The sequence below is a fragment of the Pleurodeles waltl genome, chromosome 7, assembly GCF_031143425.1.
Source record: "Pleurodeles waltl isolate 20211129_DDA chromosome 7, aPleWal1.hap1.20221129, whole genome shotgun sequence".
Classification (NCBI taxonomy): domain Eukaryota; kingdom Metazoa; phylum Chordata; class Amphibia; order Caudata; family Salamandridae; genus Pleurodeles; species Pleurodeles waltl.
This window is the reverse complement of record NC_090446.1, coordinates 868082715-868105715: the sequence shown is the minus strand read 5'-3', so window position 1 is coordinate 868105715 and position 23001 is coordinate 868082715. Positions and strand designations below refer to the sequence as shown.

The following is a 23001-nucleotide window of genomic DNA, read 5'->3' as shown; positions in this document are numbered from 1 at the left end:
GGCAGATCGTGACCTCCAGCTGCTGTGAACCCGTCAGGATCACTGATCCCGGGGAGAAAGCAGAACCCTGACGGTCTGACCGCCAGGGTCTTAATGTGGCGGTCAGACCGCCACAGCAGCAGCGCTCCTGACCGCCACCGTGAGGGTGGCAGTCTTAAGACCGCCAGTCTCATAATGAAGCCCTTTGTCATAGCCATAAGTGCTCAAAGACCCAGACTCATGCCATACCCTCGGGAAGGCAAGTAACCAATGTAGCACATTACACCTGAATTGAGTCAGCAGGAATTTCTCCCTATAATTTTTTTTTTTTACAATAACCAGATAGGGTTCCATAATAGAGTCATTTGTAACAGCATATACCCTTATACAGATGGTTTCAACACTTTGGTCTGATCTCCATCTAACATTTTTCAATCCATGAAATGATCCCCGACCCGTTTTAGCTCTGTATTTACCATTTTCTGGGGACTAAGAAATAATTCCACCCTCCTCAAACTTTTAAACACCTCCTTAATATAGGTAAAACATGGAATATTGGATGCAAGCTCAAGTGATAAACAATCCTTATAGATCAATCTATTCATGTGTGATTCAGCCCTAGTCCGGACCTTAATCCAACAAAGCAAAGGGCACAGGGCTATCAAATCACTGAGGTACATAACTCCCAATTCTTCATGTCACAGACTGATGGAGTACTAAGGGGAGCAAAATATATGTATCATAGTGATACATTTAAAGTATAAACAATGTTAGGTAAAATTAATATTATTATGTTACACTTTATGGTATATGTATGTGCATATGTATAAAGAATAAATATTTCCTGTAATGTCAGTTACTGGTTAAATTATGTAGAAGGAATGCAGTCACAACAAAAAGATACATCACAATATATTCCCCTCGTTTCATTCCATTTATCACACATTTTTACTACATATTTGTCCAGGATTCTTGCCTTTTGCAACATAGTTGCACTTGTATTTTTCTCCTGGATTCTTTAGCAGGACTATTCTTGCTTCCTGATGTCAGGGGGATTTGGGTGCCTGCTTATCTACTACACCATAACTCTCCATCTTCAAGCAAGCTTTGATAGATTGCTGAGAAGGTTTTTTACCACAATGATTTTTCCTCCTATCTGTGACCAGTTTCCGGAGACATCTGACACCTTTAACAAGTGATAAATGGTGCAGGGCGACACAATATCTGTTGGGAGGAATTCCCATTTTCTCTGACAACCAAGAAAGAACTGAACAGACTTTCACTGAAACATGAAGACTGACTCATCACCTGGCACCTCTGCCCTGTCTGAGACAATCCGTTTGTATTTTGAACATGTTACCTAACTGATGAGCAGGAAATAAATTTCACAAGAAAATGATAACTTGAAATGTTTTGCAGAATTCAAGAAAAGTATATAGATGTGTCTAAGGGCCAGATGTAGCAAAGGGTTTTACCCATTCTGTGTCTATGGGAAAATGTGTTTGTACATATGGCCCTAATTCCTATTTTAGTATAGTATATTTTAGAAAATATATATATAAAACCATCTATAAGTTTACAAGACATTTCATTGATTGGTTTATTAGACTGAGAAACTGCAAAACCAAATCAGGTGACAAGGTGACTGACACTAATAAAATTAATCCTGATTTGGAACAAAACCATTTTGAAGACTACCTTCCCTCTATGATCCACCAGCACATCTTGTGTAATACCTGGTAGTATACTTGTTCCAAAAACTAGAGGCAGATTTTGTCATTCTTATGTGATAATGAGAAAGTATTGTTGCTGGCTCTAAACTCTGTTTTACAAGACACACTCTCTACCTTCTAAAAACAAACAATAACACAACTGTTACAAATATCCATCAAACATTGCATCTCAATTCCCTTTTTACAATCAATTACAACAGTTACATATAGAGAATGAAACTGTGGGATGGAACCTGATTCTAAAAAAAAAAAATCAAACCAAAACTAGACAAACCTAGGGTATTTTCTCTTACCTCATTTTGGACCTTCATAACTTGTTCCATCCCAAGGAGGTTCTGAACGAGAACTGCTGTATGTCCTTCCATTCCTTTGTTATTGTTCAACACTTGGGTATCTGTGCAAGAATTTGGAGTTTTACAGTCACCTTGCAAAGACTCCACAGTTGAATACAAGTTATACTGGTGACTTTGGGAATAAGACCAATTTCCTCCGACATCAGGGCCTGGTTCTGTTTTCTTGCATCCTTCGGCGTATCTCTTAGCTTTAAGAAATCTTGAAAACATGTAGAGCACTACAAAGAGCAGGAAAATGCTCAAAATTGAGGCTATCGAAATAATCAAGTACACATTCAGATCAGTCAGGACTCTATCACTGGTGGCCACCTGCTTCTGATCCGAAATTTTTTCCTGGTTATTGTCAGCCAGAGAAATATAAAGAGTTGCAGTTGTAGATAAAGGTGGCTTTCCATTGTCCGTAATGAGGAATATTAGTCTGTGCTCATCTCTATCACTTTCTGAAAATGGCCGGGTAGTTCTAATTTCTCCAGTATGAAGGCCAATTCTAAAAGCGGCTGTGTTCAGTGGTTCTTTTAAAGTGTAGGAGAGCCACGCGTTGTATCCTGAATCTGCATCCACTGCTCTGATTTTACATATGAGGTGTCCTGTATTCGCTGACCTTGGGACCAAGGCTTTTACAGAATTTCCATCATCTACAGTGGGTGATAAGATTGTGGGTGCGTTGTCATTTTGATCCTCAATGAACAGTGTTATGTTGACATTGCTTTTCAAAGGAGGGGTGCCAGAATCTCTTGCTTCCACCCAAAACTCAATAGCTTGGATTTTTTCATAATCAAAGGACTGAAGTGCAAACACTTGACCTGTGTCAGGGTGAACAGAGAGGAGGTTGGAAACAGAAATACCCCCCACACGTGTCCCTAAAAGAGAATACCTGATCTGGGCGTTTTCTTTTAAATCAGAGTCTGTTGCGGACACTTGAAAAATAGGAGATCCAGGTATGATGTTTTCAAGGCTAGAAGCAATATAAGGGAATTGCAAAAATGTTGGTGGGTTGTCATTGACGTCAGAAACCAAAATGACAATAGTCTTAACGGTGGATAAAGGAGGGGATCCGCCATCTGTTGCACGGATGCTAACATTGTACTCAGAAATTACCTCGTGGTCCAGTTGTTTCTTGAGGACCAAAGAGTAATAGCTATCAAACTTTGACTCAATCTGGAAAGGGAGAGCAGGGGACACCTCACAGTGCACCTGTCCATTCACACCTGTGTCCCTGTCGGTCACAGTAAATAGTGCTATCACAAGACCTGGCTTGGCGTCTTCTCTCACTGGACTTGATATAGAGGTTACTCTAATTTCAGGGGTATTGTCATTAAGGTCAATCAATTCAACCAGTACCTTGCAGTGCCCGGCCATGAAGGTCGACCCCTTGTCCTGAGCTTGCACTTGTATTTCATACATGCTCATGTCTTCAAAGTCCATCTTCCCAAGGACTCGAATTTCCCCACTGTCTGGGTTAATGCTAAACAGCTGGTTCATGTTCAAAGAAGCCAGGCCATAAAAGGAATAGTGAATGTACCCATTCTGCCCATCATCTGCATCAGTAGCATTTAGGCGAATGACCAAAGTATCAACAGGGACGTTTTCTGGCAGCCTCACTGTATACAGTTCTTTATCAAATACAGGAGGGTTGTCGTTAGTATCTTGGATGTCTATAATGATCTGCGTGCTCCCTGATCTCTCTGGTCTCCCGTCATCAAAAGCTGTTAGAGTCAGCTGCATTTGAGACTGCTGCTCCCGATCCAGGGCTTTGGTTAAGACCAACCCTAGAGAACTCCTCTTTGTATCAGACACCGAGGCGTCCAACGAGAAAAACTCAGTGGGACTGAGATCATAGGACCGGACAGAATTGGTGCCAACATCTGGGTCAATGGCGCCCTCTAGCGGGAAACGTGCACCAGGCAGTGTGGATTCGGAAATAGATAAATGCATTCGAGTCACTGTGAAAATGGGCGCATTGTCATTTATATCCACAATTTCAATCTGTACACGGTATAACTCTAGGGGATTGTCCATAACAGCTTCAAATTTTACAAAACATGTAATACTTTTGCCACAGAGCTCTTCTCTGTCTATCTTTCGTTTTACAAAAATGACGCCGTTCTCTAAATTGATTTCGAAATACTGGACTGCAGTGTCAGAACTCAACCTAAACCTGCGGCGGGGCAGATCTGCTACGTCTACCCCCAGATCGGAAGCGACGTTCCCCACCTGCGCCCCCTCCTCCAATTCTTCTAAAACCGAGTATCGGATCTGCCCACCCACCAGTCCCCAAACACAGAGGTGCAGCAGCAGCAGACCAGTCCGCCATCGATGACTCCAGCTCCAGTCTATGAAATACATACCTGGGACAACGTGCTAATTTCAGAAGAAGGTCTCTTGATTCATACAGATGATATAATCCTGCGGTGCAGTAATAATGGCTGCCATAATCCACTGACTCTTGTATGTCCAGAAAAACGCCTTCAGGTTCCGCGGCAGAAATGGCGCATTCGCAGCTGAATCAGAATAAAATGACACAGAAAAGGTGGAATCTCGCCCCGGCGAAGCGTGGCTTTATATTTAAAGGGAGCTGATGCAGTCGTCTTTCTCCAGTTCCTTGATAGTCTACAGCGACACCTTGTGTTCTTATTGGGATACTACAATTACACATTACAGTTAAGGTACAGATGAAGTTTGCTTTACTAAAAGAACAGTACATTTTAAAAGTTAAAAAATATGTACATCAGGTACTTAAAGCACGGGCAATTACATAAAGTGTTATTTATCATTTGTATCAAGTTTCAAGCATTTAAGGAGTTCGTGCTACAGGATAACATCAAGCACAATACCAAACACATATGTACTCTTCGCTAAGTGGCAACATTGCAACTTGGAGCAGTGATGCCGCACACGGTAGACCGATGCACCCTTTAATTAGTCCAGCACATATAGCGACATGTAAGAGTATGCTGGGGCACCATTTAGGGCAAAAAGTTACGGATATTAAAGCATGTTAAGGTGTAAAATAATTTTAATTTACGTTTGAGTAACATTCTGCACAGAATGTTGTTGCGCTGAAGTTTACCAAAGAGGATGTTGTCTCCTAAGTGCAACCACAAATTAGCTTTCCTTTCTGCCTTGAATGATTTTTAGGGGCTGTGCCCCTGCTTTCGCATCTTTGTCTTTTCATGCATATTACGTTAACATGATGAATGCTTAATGCTTGCAGTAAGTCTTCTGCCTCTTTCTAACTGGTCAAAGCCAGAGTTAGAAAATGATGTATAAAGAGAGTTTTGGTTATATATCTGCAGATGAAATGTGCTAGAAATTTGCAGTGTGTGTTGTTTTTCCACAAGTTGTGTGAATATAATCCCCCTTTGTGATGGGTGTCATACAGTCATACACCTTTTAAAAAATATATTTTCTCTCAAAAGGTATCCATTGAGCCCCCCTCTCGCACGCCTATGCTGAGACGGGTCTGTTTTTCTTCTCTCTTTTGTTTTCTCCCTGATGCTTTCGATCTCTTTTTCTCTGTCCTTCGACCTCTCCTTCTTTATCATCTCCCCACCCCGGGGCCTCTCTGTAACCATTGCTCTTAAACGTAAGATTCGACTTGACATCGAGATAAAGACATGCATCTAGCCACATGTCCACATGGGCTTCCGGGGGACAGCTTGGTTCTCGCTCCATTCTGCTAGTTTCTTGGGATCCATAACTTGGGAGCTTGAGGAGCACGGACCCAACAATTCCCCACTGGAACCTGCTCCAGCTTTGCAATTCAGTCAGCCAGACAGTCGCACTTACATACTGAGCCCAGTCTACTGATGGAAGCAGAACGTCGGTAGGGAGTGCTGAATGTGCATCCGGTCACTGGAAGGCGTCACATCCCTTCGAGCTCTGCACAGACTGTCATTGGAGCTATCTCTCGGCTCGTGAGTCATTGAGAGAGATACAGATCCAGCCAGTAGCTGGGGAAATGTCACAGCGTTCCGGATATGACGATGCCCAGTGGACTGCATATTGGCCAATGCATCTAGTATGTCATCTCCGTTTCATGAGCACTTGCTTTAGACTGGAAAACTGAATTGTGCCACTAACATTTTGCAGGGCGACAGCAGGGGGAGCTATTTCATTATTAACCTCCAGTAACCGACTGAAACCTGCTCCCCAAACTCCAAAACATCACAATCAACTGGAATACCTTTCTGCGGGAGCTTCCTTTTGTAATGTTTGACACAGCCATCAAGCTCCGCTCAGATATAATGCCATGGTCCCTGATTTAAGGTGGACTTTAGCTGGATATCACCAAATGTGGCGTCTAGCCATGTAGACGCAGGAACAACACGCCCAGCAGCTCTGATAGATACCTGAGAACAAGGAGAGCGGATCTGAAAGCAGCAGCCTTCTCAAGAGATAATGTGATAGGTAATAACACAATCAAAAGTACATGTACACCAGTGACTCACGGTTCGTGGCTCGCCAGAGGCGGGTTTTAAATGACTTGAAGCTTAAGATCCGGAACTCAGTGGCAAGAGGATACCTATGACACAGCAGCGAATGGATGCTGAGAAGAGCAGCTGTCAATGATCCTGAGGTGTGACCGGCTGGTCTAACACCCGCAGTGGCTGCGAATCACTACACCTAAGTGTACTCACCACTGGCTGTGTCCTGTGCATCACCACCGCAACAACTCCTGGTGTGAGCCACACAGCTCACGTCCACGATCACCACGGTTACATGTGCCTGCCAATGAAGTCACACAAGCCCCCAGACAGCTCAAAAAAGCTACACTGTGCACCAAACATTTATTATGTATTTCAAGCAACTGTGAAAGAAACTCTTACAAAAGGCCATAATGATGTACGTTTTAGGAATAGAACTCAACGTGGCCCCTCTAGTGCCAGGATCCACCTTTCTATATTTGTACCCAAGATCCCTGTTGAATAACAGCTTCTGTAAATTGCTTTATTGTGTTGCTTCCTTTGATAATTACGGAACACAGTTGTAATTCCCTTTAAACCCTTTATTTTCTGCACAACAGTGGACACTGTGTATATCAGACTTAACTGCATTTAACAGTTTTAAGAAGTTTCATTTAGAAAAAAAAAAATCACAGGAAAAAGATGTTGCTTGGCCCTCTTTTTCACCACAATATCTTTGCAAAGCATCCCAGCTGTGTCAAACACAGGCACGAACAAAGGATACAATGCAAATTACCTAGTATGGAATATGGGTTAAGTAGTCTATATTTTAACAGACTTAAACCACGGAGCTTACAACACTGCAACAATTTTAAAAGTGTTGTGTCGAAAATGAAAACGGTGACATCAAACATCTTCTTTACACTGAGAGAAAACTAGTAAAACAATTCACATGGAATTCGGAAGTATGGTACGTTTTATGTTTTTACAAAAAACAACTCTGATAAGGGAACTACTCTGAGAAGAAATATATACCACAACTATATACCACAACAGAACACAATCAATATCCTTGTTATTGTAAATGAATCAAACATGGATCTACCAAAGAACCCACCTGGGTACGTGCATTCAATCTTGAACAATTAGTCTAGTTCGCAGGTTGACTGGTTAGCTTGAAAACTGTTTTTAATAGGATTCGTGTGTCATGCACTCCTCTTACCTCAATAAATGACTGCGTGGCATTTCCTTCTGCACTGCTGTATGCCAGCATCAGATCTCCAACTATTTCTCCACTTGCTGTGGTATTACCCGGAGCCTGAGTGATCAGCTTTGATTTTCGAATAGTGAGATTACATTCCGACTGGGCAGCCAGGTACAGGTTATACTGCTGGGGATGAGGCTGGGAATATGAAACATGTCCTGCTCCATCGTGACAGAAATCGTGTTCCTCTCTTGCTACCTTCTCATCTCTAGCTTTAATGCAGCGTAAAGTTGTGAACAGTACTATGCAGAACACAAATATACCCGAAATAAAAGCTATAGAGATAATTAAGTAGGAGTTGAGATGTGTGACGTCGTTCTCGCTTTTGTCGACTTGTTTGTAGCCCGATTTCACTTCCGGGTTCATTTCTACCAGCAACACTGTAAGGGTTGCTGTTGCTGAAAGGGGTGGGGTCCCATGATCCCTCACCAGGATAATAAGCTCGTTTATTTCCGGGTAACTTTCTCCCAGAGTTTGTTTGAGGCTGATTTCCCCTGTGTGGCGACCAATCCTGAAAGGTGTCCCCATTATGGAGTCTTTAAATTCATAAGACAGCCAGGCATTGTGTCCCGAGTCTGCGTCAATTGCTCTAACTTTGGTTGCAATGTGACCACTGCTCGCAGACCGTGGGACCAGGATGGTGGCTTCTGATCCAGCACTTCCAGATCCTGTCTGAAATATGGTTGGTGGATTGTCATTTAGATCTTGAATAAATACGGTCACGTTGGTGATACCACTCAGAGAGGGTGATCCGTGATCCTTTGCTTCAACCCGGAAGTGCAACACCTGGAGCTTCTCAAAATCAAAAGGCTGCAGAGCATTAATGACCCCAGTTTCTGGGTGAACTGAGAAGAGACTGAGAATAGACACAATATCCACACTGTTTTCCAACAAGGAATATCTAACCTGAGCATTGTCACCTGTGTCCGGGTCTAGAGCAGAGACTTGGATAACGTGAGATCCGGGCACATTATTTTCCGGAACACTAGTCACATAAGACGACTCTGAGAAGGTGGGAGGGTTGTCATTTACATCAGACACAGAAACCACAATTGTCTTCATGACCGACAGAGAGGGTGAACCCCCGTCTGTGGCCAGAACAGTGACATTATACTCAGAAGCTGCCTCACGGTCCAGAGGTTCCTTCACAAACAGTGAGTAAAAGTTCTGGTATTTGGACTCTATTGCAAACGGCAGAACATTAGTAACGTGGCAGCGGACCTCTCCATTCACTCCAGAATCCTTATCAGTCACTGTGAAGAGGGCAATGACCAATCCAGGCTGTGCGTCCTCTTTCACTTGACTAGACATGGAAGTCACTTCTACTTCCGGGGCGTTGTCATTGAGATCAATAACTTCCACCAGTATCTTGCAGTGAGCATTCATAGACGGGGAGCCCCTATCCTGAGCCTGTACGTAAAGTTCATGCATATTTGATTCTTCAAAGTCCAGGAACCCAATAATTCGAATTTCTCCATTCTCAGCATCAATGATAAACAGATGTTTGACGCTGGAAAGGGTACGACTGCTGAAAGAGTAGAAGATTTGTCCATTGGCCCCTTCGTCTAAATCTGTGGCATTTACTCGTATTAACAGCGTTCCTACTGCTGTATTCTCCGGCACCTTTACCGTGTGCTCCTCTCTGTCAAATACCGGCGGGTTGTCATTCGCATCCTGAACATTAATGATTATTTCTGACGTACCTGACCTCTTCGGGGTTCCCCCGTCCGCGGCTGTAATGGTCACGTGATGCTCAGCCTGCTGCTCTCTGTCCAGCGGTTTCTTCAACACCAGCTCTATAGACTTACCTTTACAGTCGCTGCTTTCAGTCTTTAAACCGATAAAGTCATTACTGTTGACACTGTAAGTGCAAACACTGTTTGTACCGATGTCCGCATCAAATGCTCCCTCTACTGGAAAACGAGTTCCCGGTAGAGTCGTTTCAGCGACAGTAAACCGGCTTTCACTCGCTGGGAAAAGAGGCGCATTGTCATTAATATCCACGATTTCTACCTCCAGGCGGTGAAATTCCAACGGATTGTCCATCACGACCTCCAGGTTCATCACACAGACAGCGATGCTGCCGCACAGGGCTTCCCTGTCCAGTATTTCTTTAGTCAGTAAAGCCCCGCTCTCCATACTTACCGTGAAATACTGCATCTTGGTTTTATAAGTCAGACTGAATTTCCGTCCGTCCATATCCCTCACGTCCACGCCCAGGTCCCGCGCCACATTCCCCACCTCGGTGCCGGCTTCCGACTCTTCCAGCACCGAGTAGCGAATCGGTCCCTCAGTCCGTCCTCGGCAGCCAAAAAGCAAAACTATGAAAATTAAAATCCAGCCAAAAATCCAGTGACTGGCTGCAAAACCCATTCCAGGGAGCCGGGGATTCGGCCAGCGTCCTCTCCTCCTCAGGATGCTGCAAATATCAGCTGCAAAATCTTACTGACGTCCTCACGCCGAGCATATCCCAATCATATCAACCTCTGGCTGCTCTGATACGGCAGCAAGCTCGAAGAGCAATAGAATTACAGAGGAACATTTAAAGCCATCAATGAACAGCGACATCTAGCGTCCTATTTGTAAATTGCAGGGGTTACTTTAGTTTCAAATACTTCGAATTCATTTATCTTTCTTTGATAATCTCTTCCCAACAGATATGAATTCACTGTATTTTTCTCTTTTGCAATTATGTTTTGCAAAAATAGACACATAAACAAGCACCCAGGCACGCATACTCCTTTTAAACATAGTTAGCTCTACGATATTAAATCTTCTTGATTATATAAGGATGTATTTTACGTTGCGAGGTTTTAAATTGAAGTTAAGTACATGAGAAGTTGAATCTGGACTTAACAAGCACTAACTAGGGCCTCTCACCAAACCAAGTCAATGCAATACTACCCAAAGGGTGGCACGTTGGTTCCAGACTGTCTCATTGCGGTTTCTGGTAGCAAATTGAGGGCACGGTGCCTGTTCTGGCCAGGGTGGTGGGCGGAAAATTTAAACCCTCAGTCTGAAAAACTACCAAAATCATTCGAACAGTGCGCTACCGTTATTTCCAAGATTTTGGCCCTTGACCTGCTTGCCTCGCTGACAGACTAACCGCTGCAGATAGCATTCATACATTGAAGGTGTTGGACGTGTCTTGTCTAACGCGTGAAGTGTCGGATGCTGTCAGTCATGACCAGCCATGTTCTCCAATCATGTTAGGCGAGCTTTGAAACTGCCTCTGTGCTAGTCAGCTAACACTGATTTATATCGAGGAGGCTCCAGGGGGAGAAGGGGTACATTTGTTGCTTTTCAACAGGAATGCTGGTTGAAAGTTGCATCACCTTCTTATGTCATAGAAGTAAAGTTGTGCGTGTTATGGATCCGCGCAAGAGATGAGGTCCGCCCATGCTGTTGTGAAAGTGACCTTAAATAGGACACATCCACCATCCAAGCCACAGTCAGACAAAAATACTGTGGGCGCATCACACATTTTACATACATACATTAATAAGCCCTTACGTAATTTGTGGAGTGTCACCAATGAACTCCATTGCAGATGTGAGAATTACCCAGGTGAAATATAGAGCGGTAGAGAGAGGTAGCTTAGAACTATTAACAACATCCAGCCCCCCGCGGGCCACCAAATGAAGCATGCACAGCAACCAGATGCAAATTGTTCAGAACACATTGATGAGGTCAATCTTGATAAGTCAACACATAGCCACGATTTGCAGATTATATATATAGAGAGATTAGAAGTAAAAATCGCTAAAAATGTTAAGCGCAGGAGGGCCTAAAAGTGGTTGTACTTTGGTCTGCAGTGCTGAGAAGCCCTGTTTGGGCAGCTATGCGCTATATGACTAATAATAATAAACAAACGAGAGAAAACATGCACTTTTTGTTATGCACACCTAGATGAGGTACACCCAGATTCCAAACCCTTTATGTAACGCACTCAGATGAGGTACACAGGAGTAGCTGGGAATCTGTCTGATCACATCCAGAGTGGTCGAAGGAGACCTGTTCTGGGGCAGGCCGACGCCCTAGAACTAAATTGACTAAACAAATAAAATAATAATGATTTGAGCAATGTAATTAAAATAGAACAATAATGACTGTTAACACAAAAACATATAGTAAACTTACAACCCCCATATTTTGTATGAAATTGTAATGTATACTTATAATAATAATACCAAAAGATGAAGTCTGGGTATCCTGTAAACATACGAAAAGTTATGGAAATCAAACAGGGCTATGCAGAACCCTCTATAATACATACTGAAAACCAACAAATGTGACATCTGCAAAAAAAGAATAACTGAAAAGCTTGATCAAAATGTATGAGAGAGGGCCAGGGACGCAACCATGCTGGCTGGGGAGATGAAAGTGACGCCTGATGCATTCATGAAGATGGCACTCCAGTACAGATTTTTTTCATCAATGCTGAAACTTTAAAGTAAAAGGTCACCGACAACTAGGAATTCTCATTTCCTGCATGAATGGAAGCTACTCCTACAGACATCAGGTGCCTTCACACTTGATGAGCAGTTTAATCTGCAAGGGACTAAGGCACTAAGCTAGAGAGGGTGATATGTTTTACTCTGGAAAGCTGTGGGAATACAATTTGTTCTATATTGTAATTTTCAAAAGAAGACTTTTCATAAAAGGAAACTCTACTACTGCATAGCAGCATGCAATAGAAATCCATCTGGCGAGAGTCATGTTGGAAGTACCAAACTGAGTGGGGCCTAGTATTAAGGCATATGTCCACATCAAGTCCTCACACACTGTACTGTCACTAAATCATTAGAGGGTTTGTTACATGTGTAATGTATATTGTAAATTAAATGTAAGAATGGTGGCTCGTGTTGGCACGCAGGAATCCTTTCGCATGGAAGATTCGAAGCGACGGTTCCTTGAGATAGTTGCTTCAAAACTCTCATGCTTAAGGATGCATTCCAGTGGGCTCCTCCTGTAAGCCACTCTATAAACTAATTTAGACTCACCACGAATTTATGGATCATATTTAACAACGAGGGTGGTTCATGAGTAGAAGCTCACCAGCGGATTTCAGCAGTCCTTTATGAGGCTCTGAGAGGTCCAGAAGGAGTGCCGTCTGTTTGTGCCAAGGTTGAGGATAGCGCTGTCTGTCAAGGTTTCCTATCCAGTCTAGCCTTGTGCTGATTCTCTGCATACTGTCACCTTGGAACCAGTGTTGTTTTGAAGGTGCATGGCGTTGCAGTTGCCCACTCTGATTTTGGGTCGTTACGCTTGTCTGTTAGTGGCCTCACCGCTCGAGAGCATTCATTGATTGACAGGCAGATTTCGGACAGCCAATCAGAGCATTTCAAGGTCAGGCACTGTTGCTGTTTTGAAGAGACCTGATATCAGAAAGGCCACGCGCATCAGCACGCTGTTGATGCTGTGGCGGCCATCTTTGAATCTGCACTTTTCTGTGAGATTTATTCTTATATGCTAGTGAACTATGGTAACAGGAACACCTGTTTTTTAAATATTTGGTGTATAACTTTAATATATGTTGGCAGCAGATAGCTAAAAAACTTACTTTATTTGGGGCTGTTGGAGTGCAGCAGACCTGTTGTTCAAGTGGAACAATTTTTCATAATAGTTAGAAACTTTTATATTTTATTGCTTCGTCATACGTACTTCTGCGGTTGTAAGATATTAATAGTAGTGGTTGTATTCATCTTTTATAACATTGCTTCAAATCAATATTTAGTTTAGATCACACCTTTCTTACAACATCTGGGTAAACCACCCATGAAATGGAAGCATTGGTTACAGTGTTTTGAGATCTACTTGGTGGCAGTTGATGCCACTAAATTCGAACCTAAAAGAAAGCTAGACTTACTTTTCATCCATTTGGGACAATAAGGCTAACAAATTTTTGATAATTTACCTGAATTCGAGGCCCCATTGGATCGTTTTGGTCAATGGGATGAGTACCCAGAGGCCATTAATAGGTTAGAAAAACAATTTTCAGAGGAATCCAGTGTTTTATTAAAGAGATTCAACTTTTTCAAGAGGAAACAGATGGACAGCGAATCTATTGAGGAGTTTGTATCTGCTCTTAGGCAATTAGCCTCTTCTTGTAATTTTGGTGAAATACTATATATGTATGTAAGAGACCAGGTGGCTTATGGCTGTTTTGAAAAAAAAAATACAAGATCACTTGTTAGCTTGCAGAGATTCCACGTTAGGAGAGGTTGCAGACATTGCTCAAAGTACTGAGCGTTCATTAATCTCTAATAAACTCATATCTCAAGAACAAATTTAAATAAGAATAAAGAAAGAGAAACTTTAAACCTGGTGCAGCTAAAGGATAAGAAACTAAGTGTTCCAAAAATGTCATTTATCTTCTTTTCATTGTGGTTCAAAATCACATCTGGGAAATAATGAAATCTGTCCTGATGTTGGAAAACAATGTAAAAACAGGACATTTTCAAGGAATATGTAAAGGAGGAAAGAAACAACTCAGAATAAATAATTTAGATGTTGAAATGAATGATGATATACTGCATGATTTTACTAAAGTATTGTTAAATGTAGATGTAAAAAAAAAGTCAAGAAATTAAAGGATGGCCCTTTATGTGAATTGCTAGTTGGGGATGCTCCCGTTTCTATGAAGGCAGATTCTGGAGCTCCCATTACAATTTGATCTGATTCTCTGTTCTTTGATGTGTGGGGGTATAATAAGAAATTGCAACCTCCAGTTATTAATTCAAAAGCCTTTGGAGAACAACATATTCATGTGCCTGGCTATTTCATTGACAGTTTGGCATGTCTGGGTCAAAAGATTACCACTAAAATGTATGTTGCATTGAAAGGCCGCAATCTGGTGGGATGGCAGGATTTGGTCAAACTTAGTCTAAAGTTAGTACCTTGAGCTAATATAGCAGTAAAGGTAGCACCCAAGAATATTTCGTACATTGAAAGTTCACAAGAAAATGAGGCTAGTTCACTTATAAAAGAATTCCCTGAAGTATTTTGCACCAAGATTGGTTATTTAAGAAATTTGAACAGCACATCAGATTGAAACAGGATGCGTATCCAGTTGTTCATAAGGTGAGACCAGTTCCTTTAAGTGCTGAGAGGATTTAAAAGAAATGTTAAAGAATTTGTGTGAAGAGGGTATTATTGCTGAAACCGATTCCTCTGAATGGGTTAGTCCAACTGTTCCTGTAAAAAAAAAAAAAAAAAAAAAAAAAAACAGGAGAGTTCCGCTTATGCGTAGATTTATAGTCTTTGAACAAAAATATTAAAATTGATTGTCATCCACTTCCAAAAATTCAAGACCTTTTAGTCAATTTAGGTCAGGTGAAATGTTTCTGCATCCTGGATTTCAAGTCTGCATATCATCAAATTCCCTTAGATTCTGATTCACAAGAATTAACAACCTTTATTACACCTTTTGGTGCCTATAAGTTTTTGAGAGTGCCATTCGGGCTAGCTTTAGCTTATGGATACCATCTTAAAGGATATATTTGGGAGTTCAGGCGTTTCAAGATGATGTCCTAATTTTTTGCAGGCAACAGGCAAGAACACAATGGTATTTTACAACAGGTATTAAGGTCTGATAAATGTAAAATTATGGCAAATGAAATAGATTATTTGGGACATAGTATAACATCAGAAGGCATCAAACCAATACGTAGTCTTACTAAGGCCATCAAAGATGCACCTGTTCCTAAAGCCAAAGATTCACTTAGATAATTTTTAGAACTCTGTATTATTCAAGATTTTTAAATGGCTATACTTTTGCAGTACAACAATTTAGAGCAATACTCAAGAAAGGGGTAACATTTACATGGAACACAGAAGAAATAGAAACGTTTAACAAAGTTAAAGACCTGATCATTTTAGCTCCAGCTATTACACCATTTACTGCTGGAAAATAATGTATGCTTACAGTTAATGCAAGCCTAATACGCTTTGGGGCAGTATTATTTCAGTGGATTAATGGGAAAGAGGTTACTGTAGCCTTTGCTTCTTGGTGCTTAAAAGGATCAGAATGCAATTATAGCACCATTGAGAGAGAAACTCTTGCTTGTGTATGGGCTGTAGAGAAATTTAAAACCTTTTTATGGGGTAACAGATTTACAATATACACTGATCACAAGCCACTAGCTTATCTTCTCAATGGTACTGGAGCAGGTAAAGCATCTGCTCTTCTTGTAAGATTATTGTCACATTTTCAAGAGTACAGTTTTGACATTAAGTACATTTCTGGGGGTAAAAATGTACGTGCTGACTGCTTGTGAAGAATGCCACTAGTAGATAGTGATGAAAATGACTACCCGGAGGATGCTGAATATGTTATAGCCATTGTGGAAGATGTAGTGAAAGGTAATGTTAGTGTATCATACCAAGAATGGGAGGAAGATCTTAAGGAACGTAAAGTCTTAAAAAAACTCTTACAACTTGTGAAAATTGGTTGGCCAAGAGAAAAACAAATGTAAGAAGAGAGGTTAAAAAATTCTCTCAGGTGGCACATTAATTGTCCATCGTGGAGAGAATCCACACGTGTAATGATAAATGCCTTCCTCCATCTAAAATTAGAAACACATTAAGTGAGCTTGTTCATGAGAGTCATTTAGGAATAACCTGTACAACTAAAAACCTGAAACTATTTTATTGGTGGCCAGGTTTAGACTCTCAAGTAGCTGAATGTATCAATTACTGTACCACATGTCTGCTTTCTAATAAGCATTGAAAAACTTCAGAAACACCTCTGAATGTAGTACCTTTGCCTGAAGCTGTATGGACAAAGTGGTACTGGATTTTGATGGTCCATTTGAGTGTTTGCATTTGGAAAAAAATATACAATTGTACTAGTTGATTACTTTACTAGATGGGTGTATATGGATTTTGTAACATCTCCTAGTACTAAAAGTGTACTCAGATTTTTAAAGAAAATGTTTAGTATTGAGGGCCCACCTAAATACTTAGTCACGGATAATGGAACACATTTTACTTCTAAAAGCATGAACCATTTTGTAAATTCGTTGGACATTAAGCATCTTCAAGTTGCATTATATTCACCATCTTCAAATGGTTTAGTAGAAAGGGTTAGTAGGATTCTAAAAGAATGAGTGCAAACAGCAGTGGCCACCCATTTAGTTGTGTAATGTTTTGTAAGGCAAAAACTATGGAATTATCTCATAATACCACATACTACTACAGGTGTTTCACCATTTGAACTCATCAGGAGCAGAACTCCTAAGTTGTTAGTGAATCCTGAGTGGGTGCAAGTTTAAAAAGAGTTGATAAAAAATAATTCAAAGTAATGGAAGTGTTGTATAATATTGGTGGCTGGGTGCTAATTAAAAAACCTTATAGAGTTAGAAAAGAAGAATTAAATACATGTCTACTGCAAAAATTGTGAGGCTATCCAAGAACTCAGGGTTACTATCTGATAAGGGTTGGTGGAGTAAAAGGGACTTGGTTAAACTGACCGATTTACAGGCTAAAATAATCTAGAAGGAAACAGAGAGGATAATAATTATTTTGGTTTGATAATTTAACAGTTCAAGGTGCGGTAAGATATGGTAATAATTTAAGTCAAAAAATCTCCAACCGTTTCTTCTCTTCCAGGGTCATCGATAAATGAGGAAGCTGTAAATGAGAATTCTACTGATATTGATATAGACTATTATCTTAATTAAATGCTAGAATGTTGGCACTTTGGCATGCTTGAATCCTTTGGAATGGAGGAATCCAAGCAACAGTTCCTTGAGACAGTTGCTTCAAGACTCTCAGGCAAAAGGATGCATTTCAGTGGACTCCTTTTGTAAGTCACACAATAACTTGTTTTGACTCGCCTCGAGTTTATGGATCATATTTAACAGGGTTGGTGTGGTATTAAAGTTCTCTCTCCATGGCGTGCCACTACTTTCTCATCTGCCTTGCCACATTCCCGCTGATGTTGGTTCTTGTCACTCTCTAGGCCGTTTGGCCTGCTGCTCTAGTCTTCGGACCTGCCACTCCAATAAGTTATTCCCTAGCAGTCATTCTGCTGTGAAGAGTCAGGGAAGGGCCAGCCCCATGTCTTCACTGATGTCACCCAGACACAGCTCCCGGAGGTTATATTATCTTCCTGAGTTAGACACTGAATGTCCACAAACTACATATCAGCCAGCTCCCTGTGGGCCTGATGTGGACGACACAAGCTTATGTGGTGATACGTCACCCCTACTCTATCTCTTCGTAGTGTTCCCCTCACTCCCAGGCTGCCATCCATGCTCATGTCTCACCTGTACCCATACAACAAGCACTTCACCTACACACGTTCTCCTTTGCTGGGCAGCTGCAAAGGGTTTGCATGGGAAGAAGAATCATGGAAAAAGTGTGGGGGTGGGAGGAAGGAAGGGTGTAGGTTTGCCTCCTACAACCTAAAATGTGAGGTGGTGCTGCAAGAAGGAGAAATCAAGCAGGTTTGGACTTAGCTCACAGTTATCTGTTCATCCACCTCTTGCAAAAGTACCAGATGACCTTTAATTCAGTCTGCCTCAAACTGGAAGGGGCAGCTGCATTAAATTATTAGATGCAAATGTCCTCCTGTGATGGACTGGCCCTAACTCTGTAGGGATGGACCCCTGATGATTTAGAGCTAGTAGAGAATACACATTCATTTTTATTAGCATTTCTAAAGGTGTAAAGATGTGCTGATTATACTTCTGTGCACGGCTCCTCCTTTCAATTATAAAGGGAGCAAACAGTCCTCTTACAGGCACACTGCAGATCCCACATCCAGAGTATGCAATGCTACAAGGGAGACCCTCCCCTGGGCAGCTCAACACACCTTGCTGGGCTACCTGAGGCTTCCTAGTCCACATTTGTCTTGCAGTGATCCCCAATGCCTGCAGCTCAGAGACCTATCTGTATAAGTCCATGCCACGAATTCTGCCAGTGCTGGTCACGTGAGCCTGCATTTTTTTTCTATTTGCCTATTTTGTTATTATCATTAATCAATTAATTCTGTTATTCCTGTTATTCTCACAGGATTTTGTACTGATGGTATTTCAAACTATGATGTATTCACCATATGAAGATTCAGATTAGAGACTTTAAATGGTAAACATTTGGATCTTCGGAATTATTTCAGTGTAGCATATTTGATCATGGAGGATGGTCTGTCTACCTTTCTGGAACATTTGTAAAATAATGACTACTAGGCCAAAAGTCTCTGCATATTGTTTTTTTTAGTTAATGAGTGTGAGCTGAGCACGTGGGTATGAATGAGAATTGAAAGATAGTTTGTGTGTTATGCCCATGAAGTTTTATAGTAAGATATGGTAATTATGAATGAATAATACAATTTTGACATCAAATGTATTCATTTATATTTCTCATATTATTATGTATATATGTACACTTTGCTTCTCTCTTCTTCAGGCATTTCGAAGTATGACCCGCTTATTGGATCCAGAGTGTACTGCTGCTGGAGATCAACCAACTAAACTTTCCTATTGATTTTGTCTCTTTTGTAAATCGATGAAAGATGTGCCCATTTCGAGCACTACCACCTGAAGCTGCATTCGCTGGGTAAGCTGTAGGACTGCAGCATTCGTCGACAACTCTGATTTGCATCTAATTGAGGTTATACCATTTGTTTAGGCGAAAGTGACAAAAACCCAACAACAATGATTGAATGGTAATAACACCCACTACTGTTATCACCTGTGATTTTTAAACATTATCTACATTTTAGTCATAATACTGATGCATATTTTTGCAGGCACATTCACGGGCAGAATGTGCTTTGTCTTCTTTACCAACATATGTTTTTCTGTACAATATGCAGAAAGCGTGCCCACTGAGCTATGTATGTGCCCAGCCCCCATTCTATGTTCTCTCTTTGAAAAACTATAGAGAAATCATTAAAAAAAAACTCTGAAGCAAACAAACTAGGACCATAAGCCAAGCTTAAGTTGAACAGACAGCCTACCCCTTCCAAATTCTAAAGTAGGTCTCTTGAACTGACGGCATCAATCATCTAAACGTTGCCACCAATCTTTTGGATATAATACAGTCACACAACCATCCAAACAAGACTGAAATAACCATAAATCTCAATAAACTGGCATTGTTGTCCTGCTTCAATGCCACATAAACCACTCGAAGCATATTTATCTTGCTACTGCTTCTGGGTACATGCATCCTGGCACTCCAGTGGGAACACTTTCAGTGGGATCTCTGTATCAGCACCGTGAGCTTTGAAGGGATTTTAGTATCTTTGCACTGGGTGTAGTACTGTGATGACACTATATCTAATATAATTTGCTGTAGCGTCAATGCCCATGATTTTAAACCCTTAGGTGCCCCTTCCCGCTTTGTCACCTGTTCAAAGTCCAAAAGATCGCACTTTTCTCCCATGAAAATGTTGTCAATCGACGCTGGTCATATCGCACTGGAGAACTATAATCTTAATAACAGTACTAAAATAACGTAAGGGAGTTTTAATCAATTACTTCCTGTTCTGCAAGTGTTTTAAGTGAAAAAAAAACAACAACAAAAAATGATGCTGTATTTCATTTGAAAAAATAAGTGGATACTTAAAGACTACACTCTAAAAGTAATATAAATTAATTTTCATGTCAAATTAAGAGTCAGTGCTTGGTGGATTGCACAGTAAACATCCAGCGTTCATTATTTAATTATGGCAGATATTATGACTTAAAGTTGTGATCTTTGCTTTAAACGTTAATGGCTGTAAACATAAAAGTGACATCTAAGTAAATTATCTTACCTCACTGGGTGTGGAAGTATCATTTCCATCAGTAATACTGTATCTTTGCATCAGAGCTCCAGTCACCCCTCCATTTATTATAAAATGTGTCCATCCCTGATTAGACAGGTTAGAGTTTGGAGCTTCATGGTCACCTTCCATTGACCTTGTAGTCAAGTACTGTTGGTTTTGAGAATATGCCCAATTGCCTCCTCCAATGAGGCAACAGTTTGGTTTCTCTGACCTTTCTCTGTCATTTCGAACTTTGATGTAATGCAAGGCACTGAAAATTATAACGCAGAAGATAAATATACCCGATATAAAAGATATAGAGATAATTAGATAGGAATTCAGGTTGGTGCGGTCGATGTCATTCCTATCTGTGAGCTTGTGGTCCGATTTTAGTTCAGGATTATTTTCTAACAGTGACACTGTAAGGGTTGCTGTTGCTGAAAGGGGCGGGGTCCCATTGTCCTTCACCAGGATGATAACCTCATGTCTTTCCAGATAACTCTCTCCCAGAGGGTGTCTGAGGCTGATTTCCCCCGTGTAGCGGCCAATCCTGAAAAGTGCACCCATTGTGGAGTCTTTAAACTCATAAGACATCCAGGCATTGTGTCCAGAGTCTGCATCAATTGCTCTTATTTTGGCTAAAATGTGACCACTCTTCGCAGACCGTGGCACCAGTACTGCGTCTGCTGATCCAGAACCTCCGTATCCTGTCTGGAAAATGATTGGTGGGTTGTCATTTGCATCCTGAATGAATACGGTTACATTGGCAACGCCACTCAAGGAAGGAGATCCATAATCCTTTGCTTCCACCCGGAAACGCAAAACCTGCGTCTTCTCATAATCAAAAGGCTGCAGAGAAGAAATGACCCCAGTCTCTGGGTGAATTGAGAACAGACTGAGAACAGACATGGCATCCACGCTGTTTTCTAGCAAGGAGTATCTAACCCGAGCATTGTCACCTGCATCCGGATCTAGAGCCGAGACCTGGAGAACATGAGATCCGGGCACATTATTTTCTTGAACACTGATCACATAAGACGACTCTGAGAAGGAGGGAGGGTTGTCATTCACATCAGACACAGAAACCACAACAGTCTTCAGAGAAGATAGCTGGGGAGAGCCCCTGTCTGTGCATAGGACCGTGACATTGTACTCAGAAGCTGCCTCACGGTCCAGAGGGCCCTTCACTGTCAGTGAGTAGAAGTTCTGGTATTTAGATTCTATGAGGAATGGGAGATGATTGGGAATCTGGCATCTAGTTTGTCCATTCAGTCCAGAATCTTTGTCTGCTACTGCTAACAGAGCAATAACCATCCCAGGCTTAGCGTCCTCTTTCACTGGGCTAGAAAACGAGTTAACTTCTACTTCCGGGGCATTGTCGTTGACATCAACAACTTCCACCAATACCTTGCAACGAGCAGTGAGAGACAAAAGACCCTTATCTTGCGCTTGCACATTAATCTCATAAAAATGTGATTCTTCGTAATCAAGCAGTCCCTGGACATGTATTTCGCCCGTCTCTGCATTAATAGCAAATAAGTGTTTTATGCTAGACATACCACGACTGCTGAAAGAGTATATGATTTGTCCATTTGCCCCTTCGTCCAGATCGGTGGCATTTACTCTTAACAGCGCGCCTAGTGCTGTATCCTCCGGTACCTTTACCGTGTACACGGATTTATCAAATACTGGCGGGTTATCATTCGCATCCTGGACAGTAACTATAATTTCTGTCGTACCTGACCTCTTCGGGGTTCCCCCGTCCATGGCTGTAATGGTCACGTGATGCTCAGCCTTCTGCTCCCTGTCCAGCGCTTTTTTTAAAACCAGCTCCACCGACTTCCCCATGCACTCACTTCTATCAGTCTCCAGAGCGAAAAAATCATTCATGCTCAGATTATAAGTGCAAAGAGCGTTTGTACCAACATCCGGATCAAAGGCTCCCTCTAGCGGAAAATGTATTCCGAGCGGTGTTGACTCAGAGACTGTAAATCTGCTTTCACTCACAGGGAAAACAGGGGAATTGTCATTAATATCCACGATTTCTACCTCGATGCGGTGAAATTCCAAAGGATTGTTCATTGAAATCTCCAGGTTCACCACACAGACCGCGATGCTGCCGCACAGGGCTTCCCTGTCCAGTATTTCTTTAGTCAGTAAAGCCCCGCTCTTCATACTTACCGTGAAATACTGCACCTTGGTTTTATAATTCAGACGGAATTTTCGTCCGTCCAGATCCCTCACGTCCACGCCCAGGTCCCGCGCCACATTCCCCACCTCGGTGCCGGCTTCCGACTCCTCCAGCACCGAGTAGCGAATCGGTCCCTCAGCCCGTCCTCGGCAGCAAAGGAGCGAAACCGTGAAAACAGAAATCCAGGGGAGAATCCAGTGCCCGACTGCAAACCCCATTCCACGGAGCGGGAGGTCCGGCCACCGTATTCTTTTCTGAAGGAAGGCGAAATTCGCGAGCGCAGAGTCACAGACGCCCTCTCCTCACACATATTCCAAC

The 23001-nt window shown here is 41.8% G+C and overlaps 2 protein-coding genes across 10 annotated transcripts in view; both read right to left on the bottom strand.

Annotated features, from left to right (window-relative positions):
* Positions 1-23001, bottom strand: part of LOC138245659 (protocadherin alpha-C2-like) — a 557250-nt gene that overhangs the window by 368969 nt on the left and 165280 nt on the right. Inside the window, exon 1 of one of the 9 annotated variants that reach the window (XM_069199408.1) lies at positions 7694-10258. The exons of 7 other annotated variants lie outside the window; for them this stretch is intronic. In XM_069199408.1, coding sequence (XP_069055509.1) covers positions 7694-10108 — 2415 coding nt within the window. In that variant the 5' untranslated portion in view covers positions 10109-10258. Of the gene's footprint in view, positions 1-2005; positions 4602-7693; positions 10259-23001 lie in introns of those variants that run through there. One more of the 9 variants, XM_069199412.1, reaches the window with a different exon arrangement.
* LOC138245741 (protocadherin alpha-10-like) lies at positions 14918-23000 on the bottom strand. The gene is made up of 2 exons (XM_069199609.1): positions 20502-23000; positions 14918-14932 (listed from the first exon to the last, which is right to left on the bottom strand). Exons 1-2 carry the CDS (start codon positions 22899-22901, stop codon positions 14918-14920), a joined length of 2415 nt encoding a protein of 804 aa, XP_069055710.1. The 5' UTR covers positions 22902-23000.